Source organism: Neovison vison, chromosome 3, assembly GCF_020171115.1.
Source record: "Neovison vison isolate M4711 chromosome 3, ASM_NN_V1, whole genome shotgun sequence".
Classification (NCBI taxonomy): domain Eukaryota; kingdom Metazoa; phylum Chordata; class Mammalia; order Carnivora; family Mustelidae; genus Neogale; species Neogale vison.
Genome location: NC_058093.1, coordinates 175,901,315 through 175,921,202, shown reverse-complemented (window position 1 = coordinate 175,921,202; position 19,888 = coordinate 175,901,315). Strand labels below are relative to the sequence as shown.

At 39.2% G+C, this 19,888-nt stretch overlaps 1 protein-coding gene across 2 annotated transcripts in view; it reads left to right on the top strand.

The window, feature by feature from the left end:
- The window catches only part of LPIN2 (lipin 2), an 83,066-nt gene that overhangs the window by 27,825 nt on the left and 35,353 nt on the right, over positions 1-19,888 (top strand). For both annotated transcript variants that reach the window (XM_044243333.1, XM_044243332.1), the window contains exon 2: positions 19,359-19,559. In XM_044243333.1, coding sequence (XP_044099268.1) covers positions 19,368-19,559 — 192 coding nt within the window. In that variant the 5' untranslated portion in view covers positions 19,359-19,367. The remainder of the gene's footprint in view (positions 1-19,358; positions 19,560-19,888) is intronic.

The following is a 19,888-nucleotide window of genomic DNA, read 5'->3' as shown; positions in this document are numbered from 1 at the left end:
AGGCTGTGGCCAGAAATGTGTCTAGGATTTTTGAAAATAATTTATTATCCATTTTTATATTTATGCCCCTGTCTGTTGTCAGAAATGACTTAGAGACATGCATACACACTACTACTACATAGTACTGTAGAGTTAATTTAAAGAAAACAGTTCTTTTCATTCAAATATAGATTATACCACTCTGGTTCTGATCAATATGGACAATTTAGTTTTTCACTTACTAATATGTCTGAGGTATTTGCTGCTCTGAGTTTGAGAGTAGCACAACTGGACAGATTTCAGCAAATGTCTATATAAATGCTGCCTCTTTTAGTTTGCCCACATACTTTGTTCTGATTACATACTCCCAGTTAGCTGAACTGTTTCACACAGTTGATTGGGATGATCCCAGTATTGCAGATGTGATCCAGATGCTGGTCAGGCAGTTTTGTGCATAGGAAAGACAAGATGGAATCCCATCACTGTCTAAATGTCACGTGAATCCGATGTTGGTCCAGTCTACAGGATTTGGACACACCTGTCTGAAAGGATCCAAATAAAAATCTTACCTCTTGGGAAAAATGCTTATCTTAGTATATAATATTTTACATTTACATCTTAGGTATTATATATTCAAAATCAACCCATTTGTCCTGAAGAAAAAGTTTTAGATGCCAATTCTAGAGTAGATAATTTTTGTGTTTGTTATACATTCTTATCTAATTGAAAGGGAAAATAGTTTTTATTGGTTATTTTTCACTCTTGTTGCTTGTTCTAGAAAAACCTGTTGCATAATCTAGAATCATTGAGCTCTTTTACTTTGCTTAACCCAGGATACTTAGGGAAGATATTTTTCAAAGGATGGAAATAGTAGTATACTGATCTGATTTTATTAGAGTACCATTTTAACTCTGTGATAAATTCCTGTTTTTAGAGCTTGGTATACTTTTATAAAAAAATTCCTTGGGAAATGTGGGAAACCATTCCCCTCCCCTTTTTAAGATTTTATTTATTATTTGACAAAGAGAGGCACAGTGAGAGAGGGAACACAAGCAGGGGGAGTGGGAGAGGGAGAAGCAGGCTTCCCATTGAGCAGGGAGCCCATGCGGGGCTTGATTCCAGGCTCTGGGATCATGATGTGAGCCAAAGGCAGCAGCTTAAGGACTGAGCCACCCAGGCACCCCCTTGGTATACTGTCTTAATGCTGGCTGTGTCTATGTAGAAAAGACCTTTATCAGACATTTGCTAAAGTGAATCCCAGGAAAACCTGGGGGGAGAGCTGTGTAATCTCTAGAATGTTACTGCATTCTCTGAGACTTACTTGAACTCCACTTGAACTACAAATAGGTCGTAAGTTAGAGGTCAAGGGATAGTACTTGAGTATAAAAGTCATTTGTCATCTTTTATATTCTAACAAACCATGAAGTAATGACCTTTATAGACTGATAATTCAGAACTTATTGGAAAAGTAATTCCTTTAGGGGAAGTGAGGCAAGAGAGGAATAGGAAGGACACCCTTCAGTTCTGTTTACTCCACATGCAGTGAGGTTTTTAAGAGGGGACTGTGCATTGATTCCCTTGCCTGTAGTCCACAGACACAGCTTGATAAGCTGCCATTTGGGGGTCTATTGGGGCTTTAAAAAGTACTTGTACTTATAGTCTAGGGGCAGTGACTTGGTCATAGGGATTCCTCAGAGCTCCTCAATGATTCAAGTGACAGCCCAGGGATAGGGATTTCCAAGTCAGACCAACCCCTGGAACCCTTACTGAACTCCAAATACACACCAACCAACCCCTCCCCCAAAAAAGAAAACAAATTTTCCAGACAATTAAAGGGGGTATTAGAGCCTAGGAATTGTTTTGCTTTTAAAACTAATCTACAGAGCGCCCAGGTCAAGCATTCGACTCTTAATTTCAGCTCAGGCTATGATCTCAGGGTCCTGGGATTGAGCCCGCATCAGACTCATTGGGGAGTCGGCTTGGGGATTTCTGTCTCCCTCTTCCCCTCATGTCCACTGCTTGCACTCGCTCACATGTGCTCTCTGTCAAATAAATAAATAAATCTTAAAAAAAAAAAAAAAAAGCTAAACTACAGACTTTATTCATATTTTTTCCACTAAAGTCCTTTTACTGTTTTCAGGATCAAATCCAAAACCCCAACTTAGATTTGGTAATGCCACTGTAGTGTGCCATTGACAGTTCCTCAGTCTTTCCTTGTGTTTTATGACCTTAACTCTTTCAGTGAGTACTGGTCAGCTATTTTGTGGAATTTCCCTCAGTTTGAGTTTGTCTGATACTGTCTCTTAATTAGATGGAGGTCATATATTTTTGGGAAGAATACCACAGAGATGATGTCATATCAGGAGTTCCGTGATGGTGATCTTTTATTACTGGTAAAGTTTCCCTGATTCACTTGATTAAGGTGGTATCTGGCAGGTTTCTCTACTGTAAAGTTAATGTTTTTCCTTTTGTAGTAAATATATGTCTTGGGGGAAGACTTTGAGAATATACAAACGTCCTGTTTCTCCTCAAACTTCTGTCCTCTATTTTTAACATCCATTGCATGCCACAGTTACTACTGTGGTCTAATAGTGGTTCTCTTTTTCTTTTCTTTTTTTTTTTTTTTAAAGGTTTCATTTATTTATTTGACAGAGAGGGAGACAGCAAAAGAGGGAACAGAAGCAAGAGGAGTGTGAGAGGGAGAAGCAGGCTTCCTGCTGAGCCAGGAGCTGGACACAGGACCCTGGGATCAGAGCCCGAGCTGAAGGCAGACACTTAACAATTGAGCCACCTAGGTGCCCCTAATAGTGGTTTTCTCTCTCCTTTATTCTGTATTAATTGGAATTCATCTTTAAGAGAAAACTGCCCCTTCTCCCTGCTTATTTATTAACTTATGTCAATGTGGACTCATGAGTATTTTATCCTGTAGATAATAATCCAATACTGTCACTATTTAGTTCCTCGAATTGTGTTAATTCTAGCCATTGGGAGCTCTTTCACGTTAGCTCCTGTGTTCCTTTAACATATCCCTAATCTCTTGATTTGAACAGTTTCATACTTTCTAGCACTATTAGATAGTCCAGCAGCAACTTGTATTTTCCTGACTCCAGCCCTGGGATTAACTACTTCTCCAAGGAGCCCTGGTCCTTTTTATCCGAGAATGGTACTTAGAAACCAAGATCTGGTCTCTAGGTGTGCTTATTGCACCTACAGAGTCCTTGAGTCTAGTATTCCTCTTAACAGAGAAATCTAGGATGTTAAATGTGCATTCTGGGCCAGGTATAAGCACATCGCTATTTGTGCATCTGTCCATGGAGACTTCTGATTCTGGTGTAATACCATAGGGCTCGTTTTTAGCCTTCCCTCTAGGAAATTATATTTTTAGAAGCTTCCCAGTTATTTATGATTAATCAGACTTGGGGAATGATAGTTTTGGGATATGTATCTGTTAGGTACATTGTGGACCCAAAGTTCTTGTGGCTTTGTTAAGTAGTCTTTGTTGATAAATACTCCCTTTGTTGTTGAATCATCATTGTTTTCCATTTCTGGGTTAGTCATCATTTCTTCTTCTTACACCAAAAAGAATTTTTATGTCACTCCTACCCCTTCTAACTAAGGGAACTCAGCCAGCTAGGGTAGGAAAGAAAGTCCCCAGTTCCTTTGTGGTGGAGTGGAAACCAGTCCAGTCTCATGGTCAGCATTTTTACAAAACTTGTTAGAGAAATTGAGCACACTTGAGGGAATGCTTAGTGGTTTGATGCTCAGGGAGGCTGTGTGTATATTAGTACACACACAACCCACTCGAGTGACAAAAAGTTCACAATTTCACTAAAAGCAAACTTATTTTAATCCTTGAATTATCTTCTTTTTGATAAGGCAGTCTGCATTCTTCTAAAGCACAACATTCTTTTAAAGCAGGTACTTGGTTTATTAGACCAAGTAAACCCTTCAGCCTGGGGTGTTTAGGCCTGCATATGCTTATTAAGGTAGTAGCTATAAGGTTGGTTAAAGTAGGTGTAGTGACCTTTACATTCTACTGAAGTAATTCATCTGGCATATTCCTATCTGAACTTAACAGGGTATTATAAGATGGGGGTTGAAGGACTTTCAACCCAAGGACTTAAGACAATTGGGACAAGTTTAAAATGTCAACTTAATTCATCTGTGATATTAATTGAGGTTTTTGGGGGGCATGAGAAGAAGATGAGTTTAGTTAACATGTCTTTTTATAAACCTGTAAACTACAGGAACATGTTTATTTGTTCCCAGTATCATGGCTGTTAGTTCAACTGTAGAAGAGTCATGATGTCAATGCCTGACATCTAGGTCAGTGAATAAATAGAAAGAACTTCAAATAAAGTAAGTGTGTCAAAGGAAATTGTATTCTACCAACACGTGGACTAAAGTGATAGTCATCACTGAAAGTACAACATGTGGTTTCCTTAGAAACCTGCTAGGATTGTGTGCCTTTCATATGTGAAAGTGAGCCTAACAGTCAGATTTCCTGTTTTATATTAGAGTTGCTTATGGTTATCAGTGATCACCACCAAAAGAGGTTAGCACAGTTGTCTTACCCTAGAAAGTTTAGGATGAGAATATGTTCCTTAAAACATATTTATGACCATAATGTAATCATACCTTTAAGGCTACTCATAATAGAAAGCTTACCATTTTTCATGTATGATAGCATAGGGAAGAATTCTGATGGCCTCCTAAAAGCATTTATGAAATTCCTAATACATGGCCCTGAAAATGACTAAACTTAGCATTAATGTTTTTAGGAGCTTATGGTCCCAAGATACAGTAAAAAGCCTCGGAGGACATATCCGAGCTTTTATCTGTGAATCACGGTATAGTTGTTTGTGTGTAAATTGCTTTATCCCCATGTAAGTTGAACCCCAATTTTCTTGCTAGTACAACACATATGGCATTTATCTCACCTAATTGTAAGGATTAAATGAGATGAGGTACATAAGGTGGCATTTGGAAGGGATAAATGTTATTGCCCTCTTCTCTTTCACCCATCACTTTCCCGTATCTAACACTAGGAGGAATATCTGAATTGCAGGTTAGATTATATGTGGTTTTCTCAAGGATATGCATAAGTTTAAAAAGTTTTATAATGTGAGTAATTAAAGAGTTTGAATTTTTGCCAGTGTAAGTGAATCTTTAAGTAACTCCCACATATGAAAATCCAATCTAGTAAAACAATTAAATTATTGCTGCTTGTAAAATAATTTAAAGAATTTATTTTAATAGCAAACTTCTCCCAGTACACCAAAGATATTTTAAGAACAATAGCTGCAAAATCAGCCTTGCGATAGTACATCAAAGCAGTCCCACTCTTATTTACCCAAATGAAATGAAATTTTATTCACGCAAAAGCCTGTACGCAAATGTTTTTGGTGGCTTTATTTGTAATCACCAGAAATTGGAATCAAGCCAGATGTCTTTCAGCTGGTAGATGGATAAGCTATGGAACATCCAGGTAGTGGGATACTATGTGCTTAATACTAGGAGACAAAATGCTGATAACCTGCCACAATATTGATTAATCTCAAATGCATTATGCTGTTTGAGAGAAGCCATATTCAAAAGGCTTCTCTTCCCAATGTATTATGCATAATACATTGTTTCATTTATGTGACATTCTAGAAAAGGCAAAGATTATAGAGACAGAAAACAGATCAGTGTTTGGCCACAGATTGGGGGGAAAGGATTGACTACAAAGGGCCAGAAGGGCATTTTGGGAAGGGATCTAGTTCTATATTTTGATTATGGTGGTTATTATATAATTGCATGGCTAAAACTATACACTAGAAAAGGATTAATTTTAGTCTATGTAAAGCACATCTTCATCTTTAAAAAAAGGAATTGATTTTGAATATAGTTCAAGGTATAGCTATATGAAATTTTAAAATTGCATTTCATAGCCAACTTGGCATGACCATTTAGCCAGAAGTTTTTATATTCTGATAGGTACAACCATTAAACTAATGTTGACTAAGTAATAGTTCAGTGTCTTTCATTATTAACTATAAATAGAATCTTAAACTCATTGCATTTCTTAATGATTTCACTTCTGTGTTTCTCTCTAGTCTCCAGTTAGGTTAAATGTTTTTGTAACATAATCTGTCCCCTCATGGATGAGTATATTAGGCATATTTTAGGCATGATAGGGGAAAAAAAAACAAAATTATCAGAAATTGCCTTCATTTTTCTGTGATTTGAGAAATGGAGGGAGAAGTGACAAGGAGAAATACAAGAACTGTTAAATTTTATAGAGCTGCAATAGTCTGAAATGATTTTGGTCATAGGAGTGATACGGGGGTTGAGACAAATAGTTAGGGCCCACTTTTCCTAGTGTGCTGCTAGCCACTTTATGATCTACACAAGGAACACATACTTCATTATGCATAGTGAAATAGAAAGATATGTGTAAAATTGAACATTTAGCTCTCCTTGTTCTGTATCAATTCTGTTGCTTTAAGAAGTATTTTTTGTTACATTGCTGAGCCTTAGGAAAATGAAACTGTTGCTGCCAGCTGTTTACCTTGAAGGCTGTGCCTTATAGAATTCTAATGTTGGGCATTTTCATGTAAGTAGACTCACTAATAGGAAATGGTAACCTAAGTTCTGATTCACACGGTCCTTTCTGTCAGTCTTTGGTCATGGTATGATCATTGTCACCTTCCACCTTACCTCCGCCTCAGCTGACTTCCCCACACTGACTTCCCCTGACAGACCAGCAAGTGGTCTCTTCTCTATGTTGCTCTGGGGCTGCTCCGTGTTCTTCAGAGCGATCTGCACAGATGTTATTTGTTCTCATGGGGATATTGTTAGAATTACCTGTTGGGAGGTGGGTGTCATTTTTAATTGTCACTTCCATACACTAGATTCATGCAAGTTTTTTCTGTGAAGTCTTAACCAGCATCTGGAGAAAAGAATTGGTTTCAGAATATCTGAGCATTGTTTTTGGAACATTGGATTGGCCCCTACTATTATTCTTGGCATTTTTCTCAATGTGTCACTATGTGTATATATACACATATATCTTCATTTACTTCTTGAATTTACTTATTTAGGTTACAGTACAAAACGTTGTTTATATTTCTCCCTCTCCTTGTTGATTCTGTTCACCAGATCTTGCATTCATTGATTCATATGTTCATTGATCTGAAAATACTCATTTAGAACCCGTCATTGCTAGTCACTGTGCCGGGGTTTGGGGAGATCGGAAAGCATACAGCAATTCTTTCTTTGTTGGAACTTAGAGCTTGGAAGTGGGGTAAACAGATGACTGCAGTGTGGTGAGTGCTTTTGTGCTATGGTAGGGATAGGGCAGGGCGAACACCTTGGATGCATAGAGTTGCCGACCCCTTGCCACCTGCTGCTTTCTTAACCCTTGAGCCCATGCCTCCTAGCCCCATTTCCTTTTGATCTTCTTTTGGATTGTGCTCTGTGTGTTTACAATTTTTTATGCACATACTTTATTCCCATGTCTCCTTCATCCAGGGAGACTAACTTCCTTGTTCCTCTTAAAAAATATTAGATTAGCAGTCAACAGTAGTAGTTGGATGGATTGAGAAGAAAACTTAGATTGGATTTTGGAGGATTGTCCAGAAAATTATTAGGCCATTAACTCGGGTGGAAAGTAGGGAATTCATGGTTTTTGAAGTTGAAATAGGGGACACAGTCCTTTCTTCGATTGTAAGTGCTGAAAAGCCAAAGCAAATACTCAGTGTAAAACTTGGGGCTACCACTTGGAAAAAAATACATACTGCTTTGGCAGCAAAGTGTGTTTCCTTTTTTCAGCCTTACTCAGACCAAGATAATTGTTCATCCACTTTGTAGATAGTGAGTATGGTGAAATCATAGAGAAGTGAGCCCCGTAAGCAGAAATCTGTGCTTGCAAACTTCCTTGAAGAGACTTAAGTCATAACAGATTAGAAATCTGAATTTGTTGACTCACCAGCCAAGCTTAAGGCCAGCCTCTTGTTTTCTCATTTAAAAAAAAAAAAAAAAAACAAAAACCCCAAACTGGAAAAAAAAAATTGTCAAATCACTACGGTGTATACCTGAAATTAACATTGTGTGTCAGCTGTACTTTAAAAAAAAAAAAGGTTCTGAGTTCAGGAGAGGAAGGCTTTCACAAGTTTTCTGAGTATTTTTTTGGTGGTGGGTGGAGGGTTATAGAGAGTTCCACATGGCTCTGTCAGGTCAGAATCAGTATCTGCCTATCTGTATTTAAGTCCTTTGTTGCTAAACATCAGAAATGGACACTGAACCAGCCAAGCAAACAAAGAAACTTAGGACCACTCATGAGTCAGAGAAGTGATGAGAGGGCAAGTTATGGGGCTGTGTGGCATCTCAGTGTCTTGAGCTGGTGAACCTCCTGGATTATTGCTCAATAGCTCAGCCCAGGCTAAGTTATTGTCAATTTGGCTCCCTATACACACTTAAAGAATATCTGTCTGGGTTAGAGGTCTCCCTACCCCATCAGTCAGCTGGTGCCAACACCTAAGTCCAAAAGCACAGATATGGTTACTAGGAATTTACCTCTTTGTTTGAAGGGGTCTCTGAAAGACGAAATCATTGTGATCCAAGGAGCCTTGTTATTACTCTTTGATCTAGCCACTGCATCATGGATCTGTTCAAATTAAAAAACAGGGATATTGGGTCAGAATATTTCCTCCTCTCTCCTAACTGTGCTGAAGGTGGATGTTGAATAGTACTGGTTTATAATTAGGGAAGAACTGCAGGGAGAGCAGTCTTCCCAGATCAGAAGTTTTATAAATGAGGGGTGCCTGGCTGGCTCAGTTGGTAGAGCATGTGACTCTTGATCTCCGGGCCTGAGTTCAAGCCCCATGTTGGGTGTAGAGATTACTAAAAAAGAAAATCTTAAAACAATTTTTTTAAAAGATTTTATTTCTTTATTTGACAGACAAAGACCACAAGTAGGCAGAGAGGCAGGCAGAGAGAGAGGAGGAAGCAGACTACCTGCCAAGCAGAAAGCCTGATGCAGGACTCGATCCCAGGACCCTGAGATCATGACCTGAGCCACCCAGGCGCCCAAAGTCTTAAAATTTTTGACGGAACCACTGCCAGTCCTAGAATTCAAGTCTTATAAAATGATCATGTCAGCTATTTATATGAATGTATGAAATTCAAGGTCTATTTAGTTTGACGGTCTTACACGTTAAGGTAATAGATGTGCCTTAAAGGACAGGATACATACTTTAGCCTATAACAACTCGGTTTTCTCAAGCTGAATCAGGACTGAGAGGACAAAGTTCATGCAGTAGAGACTGAGTTAGTTCCCAAACCTGAATACCTATCAGAATCATGGAGAACCGATCCTTAAGACCCTACTTCCAGTTGTTTATGTCTGGATTGCGGTCTGGGAATCTACATTCTTCAGTACCAAAACTTGATTCTGTTACAGGTGTTCAGAGGACTGCACTTGGAAATAGTAACCTACAATGTGATCCTCGTCCTTTTTCTTCACTTTGGAGGAAAAAAAGTTGGTTAGACCTGAAATGGTCCCTGACTGTGCCTTTAAACAGTGGAGGTGATAGGGTTGTCCTTCTCTAGAAAGACCGTTCATAATCTACAGGGAACTGCCTAGAAACCCAGATCCTCCAAAGAATACCTGATCCTGGCTAAATCTGTGTCTCAGGAAAGAAATTTCTGAGGCTAGACAGCAGTTCTTCTCTCTGAAGAAAGATCCACGACAGCATCCAAGGCTTTAAACCCTCTTACAGTTCATTTTATGACACACTGTTTTGGAGGTAGCGAAAACAGGCCTGGAATTTTATCATGGGATCTCTTGCTTTTATGTGGAGCTATGCTTTCTTAACCTGGGTCATCTTCTTAATCAATTGTTAAACTTCAAAAAAAAAAAAAAATTCAAGACAACTTGCATTTTAAAAAAAACTTTCATAAACAAATTTTGAACCAATGCAATAAATAAAAATTTTTTAAGTTTAACCTCAGTAGGAAGTTCCCCACCAAGTCTGCCCTTCTTATTTCCATATTTAAGGTGGTTTATTCATTCAGCAGTATTTGCTGAATCCTAACTATGTACCAGATGTGTTTCTAGCTCTGTCTAGAAATTGTGGCATGATCCTAGTATCCCAGATGTTTCTTTTCCCTTAGCATCGCCTTGGGTCTGTCACAGTTCCTACTGATTCTCCATCTCCTCTGCAACTTCTTCTGCCTTTACAGCTGTGCTGTCTCTTTACTTGAATTGTTTGTAGGGCACTCCAGAATTTGGCTGGGAGACACTGGGTTTTAGTTTACAGTTTCTGTACATGGGGATGGAATGCTCCTAGAAATAAAGGAGAACCCTGTTTCAATAATTGGGGGACAGAGGGGACCTGCTGTGATCTTGATGAGATTTCAGGGCAGTGCATATTCGAGGTGCAACTGTCAGCATTTCCTTGTGGACTTTAGTTTCAGGGAAATCAGATGGGCCTTAATGCACCATCTACTTTGGAGCCCTGGGGTAACACCTTTCCCTCACTGAGGGCAAGGACTGTTCCTTCGGCGGCGGCTATTTCCTGTTTCTTATTTTAGAAAATAAGAATTAAAGACATATTTATTTATAAAATAAGAAAAATTTAAAAAATTAACATTTTGTTATGATGTGGGATAAAAAGCTGAGTGGTACAAAATAAGACATTTATTTGAATTTAAATGGCCAAGAGTGGCTTCTCCAGGAAAGCTGGGTTCTTTGTCAGGCTTAATGTCAGTTGTCTGTTCTCATGCAGAGATAGCACTGTTTTGTATAGTTTTCCATTACATATGTCTAGCGAAGTTGTAACTTCATTTAGTTCTTTGTGATCTCCATGGTGTCTGCTGGCCACAGAGAAAATGTAGAAAATGTCTTGACAGGATGTGGGCAAGTCCTCTGGGGGACTTTTCATCTGCAAACGCCTGACCTCCCAGACCAGGCAGAAGCTTGAGGCAGGTGCTGCTCTGTCTGTTGTTGCTGCCTTTAATCTCCTACTTTCAAAGTTCAGTCCTCAGCTGTTGGTGCCCTCAGGTTCATGTTTGGCTACCTTTAAGAGACTCTGGAATTCCTGGAGGACTGTAGGACTTAAGTACAACTTGAGTTCAGCTTTGAGATCTCTTGTCCTCAGGGTTATCAGTTCACCTTGAGAGCCCCCTGATTTAAGCTACCAGTGGGAAGTAGCAAGGAGGTTGAGATCCTGAGACACAGTACAGCTAGGTTCTAATGAATAATAATGAAAAGTAAATACCTTTTGTCTCAGCCTGAATGTAAAATGAAATGAAAACTATCTGCCTTACATAACCTAAATTCTCTTTTTGAAGATCAAATGAAGTATGTTTGAGAAAGTTCTTGAAAAATATTAAGTGCTACTCAGAGGTAGAAAATATAACCTTGGATGCCTGGAGGAGTTTGGTCTAGGAGCATAGGTGTAAGCTGGAATGTGTACAAGGCAACAGTGTTCTGGTGTTTGTTTCCTGAAGTATCTAGATGTTCCTGTTCCCTCATAGCACACTCTTCACATTTGTGAGCAGAAGGTTAGAATGTTCAGGGCAGGTTCTTGGATAAAAGCTGTTCATCTCTGTCCACAAGCCCTGACCACACGTGATCTCCCAGGAGGTCAACTTCCTGTGGAGGCCAAGAAAAACAAGGCTGTACCCACCCCAAGTCTAGCCTGACATAAGTGCAGCCATCTTGATGTTCCAGATTATCACAAAATATTTCTTGGGTTCTGGCCTACTCAGGTTAGCACTTTAAGCAGTCTCTCTCTCCTTTAATGATTGATTTTAACCTCTGGATTCAGCTGCCTCCATCTTTCGTAACTCCCCTACACATTCCTTAACTGATCAATGTTGACCCAAGTAGGTAGGGACAACTCTACGCCCTTACTCAGCAGGAAGAAGTTACAGAAGATGAGATCTTCCACTTTCAACAACCTTAAAGATTTAACGGTCAGAATTGTTCAGGGGGAAATGTGGAGGCCAAGAAAATTAAGGCCATCCCACCTCAAGTTGAGCTGATGTGGGAAACAGAGGGAGAAGAAAATCATTAAAATTCCTCACCTACTGGGACGCCTGGGTGGCTCAGTTGGTTGGACGACTGCCTTCGGCTCAGGGCGTGATCCTGGAGTCCCGGGATCGAGTCCCACATCGGGCTTCCAGCTCCATGGGGAGTCTGCTTCGCTCTCTGACCTTCTCCTCGATCATGCTCTCTCTCACTGTCTCTCTCTCTCAAATAAATAAATAAAATTAAAAAAAAAAAAATTCCTCACCTACTGACAAGCCCTTGAAACAGACAGAATGGCTCTCCCCGGGGGACTTAACTGCCCTCACCTTGAGATTTTGCTAAGGACAGTCCTAGCCTGACCAACCCCCTACCCTGACAGGTTGACCAGAATCCTGTAAGTCTACTTTAACAATTCCTTTAGGAAACTTTATCTCTAAACCTCCAAGATAGTGTGGAGAATCATTCCCAAGTATATGACCCACTGATACACATCTAAAGGGTCTCACAAGAAGATTTTTATTATAGGTAATGAATAACCTATTCCTCAGACAACAGCTAGCCCCTCAAGGTCCTGGAGACCTCGCTTCCAAAATTCCTTAGAGACTTACATCATCCATAACCCCCTTTGTCCTCACCCACCGCTGAATCCACCCCTACTCTACCTTTAAAAACTCTGACTGTAATCTGGTTCGGGGTCCAAGTCCCTACTCCGCTGTGTCGGGTATACACTTGGGCCCAGGCTTAAGCTTGTCAAATAAACCCTCGTGTGATTGCATCGGTGCTTGGCTCCTTGGTGGTCTCTCTGACGTGAAAACTCGGGCATAACACTTCCTAATCTTGAAGTGCAGGCCTAGCAGGAGAGAGTTAGTAGTCAATGCTACCTCTGGTGGTAGTGTGCAAAAGAGACTACGAGGACCAAGTAGCATTAAGTAAAAATAATATCCCAATTGCTAAAAGCATCCAACTTGCAACAAGAAATCGGGGGTCGGGGAAGGTCTTATCAAAGCTTTTAGGATCTGTGCTTAGAGGACTTCTATCATTTAGAGTTGCAGTTAAGGACATAGGTTCTAGAATCAGACTTGAGTTTGAATATTGGCTTTACCACTTAGTGTGGTGACATTAGACACTGCTGAACCTCAGTTTCCTCATATAAATGGGAATTTTTAAAATTAATTTTTTATTTTTTTATTAACATATATTATTAGCCCCAGGGGTACAGGTCTGTGAATCGCCAGGTTTACACACTTCACAGCACTCAACACCATAAGCACATACCCTCCCCAGTGTCCATAACCCAACCACCCACTCCCTCCTCTCCCTCCCCCCAAGCAACTCTGTTTTGTGAGAGTCTCAAAAGTCTCATAAGAGTCTCTTATGGTTTGTCTCCCTCCCAATCCCATCTTGTTTCATTTTTTCCTTCCCTACCCACCCAAACCCACCACACTGCCTCTCAAATTCTTCATATCAGGGAGATCATATGATAATTGTCTTTCTCTGATTGACTTATTTCACTCAGCATAATACCCTCTAGTTCCATCCACATCGTTGCAAATGGCAAGATTTCATTTCTTTTGATGGCTGCATAGTATTCCATTGTATGTATATACCACATCTTCTTTATCCATTCATCTGTTGATGGACATCTAGGTTCTTTCCGTAGTTTGGCTATTGTGGACATTGCTGTAAACATTTGGGTGCACGTGCCCCTTCGGATCACTGCATTCGTATCTTTAGGGTAAATACCCAGTACTGCAGTTGCTGGGTTGTAAGGTAGCTCTATTTTCAACTTTTTGAGGAACCTCCATGCTGTTTTCCAGAGTGGTTGCACCAGCTTACATTCCTACCAACAGTGTAGGAGGGTTCCCCTTTCTTATAAATGGAAATATTGATACCAAACTCCAGATACTGGTGGAAATTACAGGAACTAGTGTACAGGTTTACAATAGTTATTACTTGCCATGTGATGGACATTATGACAACTGTAGTTGGGTTTGTTAATAGTTGTACTGCTAACTAGTTGTTAATAGTGTTGAATAAATAGATGAAGGTAAACTTAAAACTTATAGGAAACAGATTTTGGTGATCCATGTGAGTGGTTTGGCATGTATCCATTTTTGTATTGATCATAATTTAGAAATTGTGGTATTTTAATAGCTCCTATATCTTTTGCTTACCAAAAATTATTTTTGATTGAACATACCACCTTAAATAATTTGGGGCAGTTTTTATAGGAAGAGGATCTGTACTTGAACCTATTTACTGATGGATTCCATTTATAAATCTCTACTACACATCATGATGGTTTATTTAGTTTCTCTGATGTTCAGGAAAATCTAGGGAAATCTTTAAATTTTTGGTAAATAATTGAATCTTGAAAGCTACTCATTTATTCCAGATACTAGTGTGTATTTACTTTAAAATATTTGATAAGAAAAATCTGATGTTAGGCACTATTGAACATTCATGAATGACTATTGAACAATCATAAAATTCAATTTAAATCTATTGAATTTTATGCATAAAGGGCCATTTAGTTTCTTATGAGTATTTCAGTTAATTACTGTCTTCTGATTCTTTCCATTTTTTAGTTTTGTGATCAGTAAGTACCTCTCTGTCTTGGGAGCTCCAAGTGTTTAACCCAGCCAGTGGGAGCCAGTGCCTATACCTAAACACACACTGTACATTGTACACACTGTGTATCTGTCAGGTCTATCAGCACTACTGTGTCTAGTTTTGGATCTCCCATTTAAACAAAGTTCTCTAGTTTGTCATAAAAGTGAAAGTAAACCCAGTTATTTTAGATATTTTAAGGAAGAAGAATGCTTAGCCGAGAGTAGATGAGACCTAGTTATGCTTCTACAACAAACTCTTCTTTGGTGTAAGTGGTATCATTTAGAAAGGGGGTGGCACATATCCATTGTGAGTTCTAGTGGACGTAATATCTAGGGCCGTCTGATACAGTTATGAACTTCTTGGTGAAAGGAGTGAGTCTTTGTACCCCAACATTGAAAAACAGTATGGCAATTGATGTTTAAGATACTTGTCTCAGCTCAGGCTGCTATAACAAAATGTCACAGATTGGGTGGTTTAAACAACACTTATTTTTTACAGTTTGGGGAACTGGGAAGTCCAAGATAAGATGCTGGCCAATTTATTTCTAGTGTGGGCTCTCTTCTGGCTTGCACACAACCACTTTCTCTCTCTTTTCTCACATAATAGGAGGAGAGAACATGAGCTCTTGTAATGAGGACATTAATCCCATCGTGGAGGTCCTACCTCTTGACCTCATCTGAACCTAATTACCTCCCAAAGGCCCCACCTCCAAATACTCTCACATTGGGGGTTAGGGCTTCAACATAAGAATTTGAGGAGCAAACAATTCTTAACAATACTTAATCTTCTTAAGCCTTACTTTTATTATATTTAAAAATAGAAATAATAATATTCACTCATTCATAAGGTAGTTCTGAGATAATGCATTTTGGTACATAGTCAGGTACCTGGGTGACTCAGTTAAGCACCTGACTCTTGATTTCAGCTCAGGTCGTGATCTCAGGATTGTGAAATAAAGCTCTGGCTCTGCGCTGGATGTGGAGACTGCTTAGGATTCTTCCTCCCCCTCCATCTGCTCCTCCTCCCCTGCCTTTAAGAAAATTGTTAAGAATTTGGTATGTAGTAAGCTCTTAAAACATTAGTTGCTGCTACAGTGGTGATTAACTTTCCATATTTCAGGGATGTGCTAGAAATGCTTTTGGGTATTTGTTGAAAGACTGGACTAGATAAATACTTTCAGTACTGAGAATCAATTAATGCATGTTTGTATTTTCTTTGTGCTTGTGAGCCTGAAGATGGAGATGCTGCTCTGTGAAAACCCTGCAGTTCCACATTCCTCTGTCTGTATCGGCATCTTTTTGTCCATCTGCTTTCTGATTATGTGTGTATTCTTATTCTATCTTTCCTTTTCTCTGAATTTGTATCTGTCTCTCTCTGCATCCCTTCTTATTCTCTGTCCCTGTTCTTGAATTCATATTCTCTCTTCTACTGTTTTTTTCTCATTTGCACTAATGAATAATTTACAGTGTATATTATTTTACTATTTTTTTTATTCTTTGTTTTATTTCTAAAGGTAGTGTCTTCGGTGAGGTGTGTCCCTGAGATGTGACTGGGTACTTAATCATCTGTCTTTTTGTCCCTGTTTAGAGTTCCACTTTCACAGGTGTTGAACAGGACAGGTATCAGAGGCCTGAATTTGTTCTCACTTAGCTTTATTATGGCTAGTGCTGGGCTGACATGTAGGAATGAAGTTTTACGGTGCTAGATAATACATAAAGAAGAAGCTGTTTAATGTGTCGTGCATGGGTACAACAACCAGCTGCTTTCTCACCAGACATAACAATGAGGGAGTCCCCTGCCCCAGCTTAGATGGAGTGTCCCTCCTAGCAGAAGTGTGCCCCTCATTCCCAGGGTGTAGTGAATGTTACAGTGGAAGGACTTCCTTTAATTTTGTTTTCCCAGCCTCATAATACAGACAGAATTGTTTTATATCTGCTAAGAAAAAAACCAGTCATTTGGTAGCATATATTTTTCCACATTTAGCAACTGGCATTTACACAATAGACTTTCTTGTATAACAGCACATCCTTTAACTACGGTAATTAAAATAATTTTGAATAGATGTAGTTACACTTAATTATGGATCCCATGCTCTAGTTGATGTAAACTCATACACATTTAGTTTATAACCTGTTTTATGGCTGGAGAGGCTAGAAGTTAACATTTTTTAGTTTTTTTTTAAGAGAAGAGTATGTGTAATTGTATAATTATTTATGAAGCTTTTAAAAATTTGTAACAAAACTCTTTTTTAAATTGCCACCAGTCAGTCAAGCAGTAATACAAAGATTGACTACTTGGTTGGTGGTTCATGTACATTCTGTGACAAGCAAAAAACATGTGAACATATATTACTTACAGAATATGAACATGATACGTGCAGGAAATAGATGAGTCTCCATAGCAATCGAATTGGGAAAAGGCAATCACAAAATGTTATATACCATATGATTCCACTTACATAACTTTCTTAAAAATGACAAAATAACAAAAATGAAGAGCAAATTCGTGGTTGTCAGGGATTAAGGAGAGAGTGACAGAAGTGGCTGAGTATGGCTATAAAGGCCAATAGGATGGATCTTTGTGATAATGGATATGCTCTCCATTTTAACTGAATCAATATTGATATCCCGATTGTGGGATTGCACTAGGAATTTGGAAAACTGGTTTAAAGGATACATGGAATCTCTCTGTATTATTTCTTAAAACTACATGCCTAGTTACTGCAAAACAAAAAATACTAATATTTAAAAATGAGGATGTAATACAAATACTTTGATGAAATAGTGCCCTACACGTTTCCTTTTCCTTTCCTTTTCTTTTTTTTTTTGGTCTTATTTATTGATGGTTCATTTTTTTAAAAAGATTTTATTTATTTGACAGATCACAAGTAGGCAGAGAGGCAGGCAGAGAGAGGGGGGGAAGCAGGCTCCCTGCTGAGCAGAGGGTTCGATCCCAGAACCCTGAGACCATGACTTGAGCTGAAGGCTGAGGCTCAACCCTCTGAGCCACCCAGGCACTCCATATTGATGGTTCATTTGATCATTCCTTTATTCACTGGAGAAATCATTGAATACTTGCCTAATTTGGCCTTGCCAAATGAATTCTCCTAAAACCAAAATTATAACAACTTAACAACTTTTGTAAAGGATACTGCTTCATTTAGTAGTCAGTTTAGCAACTAGTTTATATCCACAAAGTCATCTCTTCTATAGACAGTTTTGGGGGCCTTGGTAACATTAGCTTTGAAATATTCAAAGAATTTTTCCGGAGTAAAATTATTGTAGCTATGCTTAACAGTGTAAATCTGGTGGGTCTTGATTACACATTCAGGAGAAAAAAATGTTTGAGTGGAATCTGGGCACTCCCAGTAGGTACTCACTCACCTGTGAGGAGTAGGGTGAGTTTCTCTGAAGGCAGATGTCCTGGGAGGCCCCTAAGTAACATTCTTTCTCCCAATTCAGCTTTGGACTTATCTGACAACATAGATAACTTTTCTCAGCATGTAACTTTTGAGTTTAAGGCTCCTGAAAAACTGAGTTTAAAGAGACAACTGTGCTTATGATGAATGACGTAGAGAATAATCTGTCTCTTCTCTGGTTCAGTAAAAGTTGACCTCTGGATTAGCCAGAGCTGTGGTGGACCTCTTGTTTGGTCTGTGTCCTACCTGTCCAGAGGAGAATGATTTGCTGAATTGTGCTTTGACATAATACTGGGGGTGGTGTCTAATGAATGAAATGTGGTGGTATTTGATAACTGGAGATGAAATGAGCAACCTTAGGACTGAGGAGGAACTATTTTTTTCTAATTAGAAGTTGAGGGAGATTCAAGGAGATCAAGGAGACTTCCCCACTGGTCCTCAACACATACTATATGGTGGACTCCCCAACCTGTGGTCCTAGCTGCAGCTGCAACAGATAATGGGGCCCAGAGGAAGCATTTCCTCTAATCCCTCAGCCCTGGTCAGGTGCATACTCCTTCCTTGACATTGACCCTTTCTGGAGGACCCTTTTCTAGCCTAGTTATCCTGAGTTGACTAATTATTGACAACAAGATTAAAACCCTTTTCTGTGCTTTGTAGAACATGAATATATGTTCCAGTGAGTCATATTCAAGTGTTGAGGGGATTTTCAAAAAAAGTAATGTTATAAATGGTTTAGATCCAGTCTAGCTCAACCAGAGTTTATTTAATCTAGCATGTCTCTGAACCATATTCTACTAATAGTTTTGTAGAAAATTCATCTCTCACTTATTTGTCTTGAGCAAAAGCAACCTGTTTTCTGATTTCTCCTGGAGGTGATCATTGGTCTTTTTTCCTATTTAGCTGCTGTGGTCAGGGTAGATACAGTTGCCCCATATTCCCAGTGATCTTGGGCAAGAGGACAGTGGTGGTAGTCTGGGTTCTTTGGTGGTTCCATGCAGATTCTAAACTTTAGGCGGAAACCACTATGGGCTTCTGGCAGGATCCGTGATGATGGGAAAGAAAGGGGAACTTAGGCATGCGTGAGGCCCTGGCTGGGACAGCCTCTTGAGATACAAAAGGACCACCTGATTTTGTCCTTGCGTGGAAATGTATAAAAACAGTGGTAGCGTGAGACTAATTGGTTCAAAATCATCAAGGTTAATAATAATATGTAATATGATATACAAATGTGCAGTGTCCTTTTAATTACTACTTTTTTTCTCTGTCATTAGGTTCATAAATTCATTGTTATTATCTCATCTAAAATTTTTTTTCTTGTCTTTGTAGTTTCAAACCATGAATTATGTGGGACAGCTGGCTGGGCAGGTGATTGTCACTGTGAAGGAACTCTACAAGGGCATTAACCAAGCCACTTTGTCCGGATGCATTGATGTCATTGTGGTGCGACAGCAAGATGGCACCTATCAGTGCTCGCCTTTTCACGTTCGGTTTGGGAAGCTGGGCGTCCTGAGATCCAAAGAGAAAGTGGTGAGTGCAGGGGACAGCTTATTCTCAAGGAGGAATTTATTCTATTACCATCTAATAGAATAAATTGTTCTTATATGCTTTTTGGGCCCCCCCCCACGGTGGGGGAGGGAAGACACCCATTTGATGTTGAAGATAATGGTATAAAAAGTCAAACTTTATGTGTTATTTTGAGGTTGCTACTGAGTATAAGCCTTACTGTAGAAAATCTCCAAGGGGGGCAAAAAAGGCTGAAAATTATCTTAATAGTTCTATTTGTTACAACCCAGAAGAGCAAAATGAAGAAACTGGAGTTATAAATGAGGAAGGTTAGGTGTCTTCAGAACGTTTCT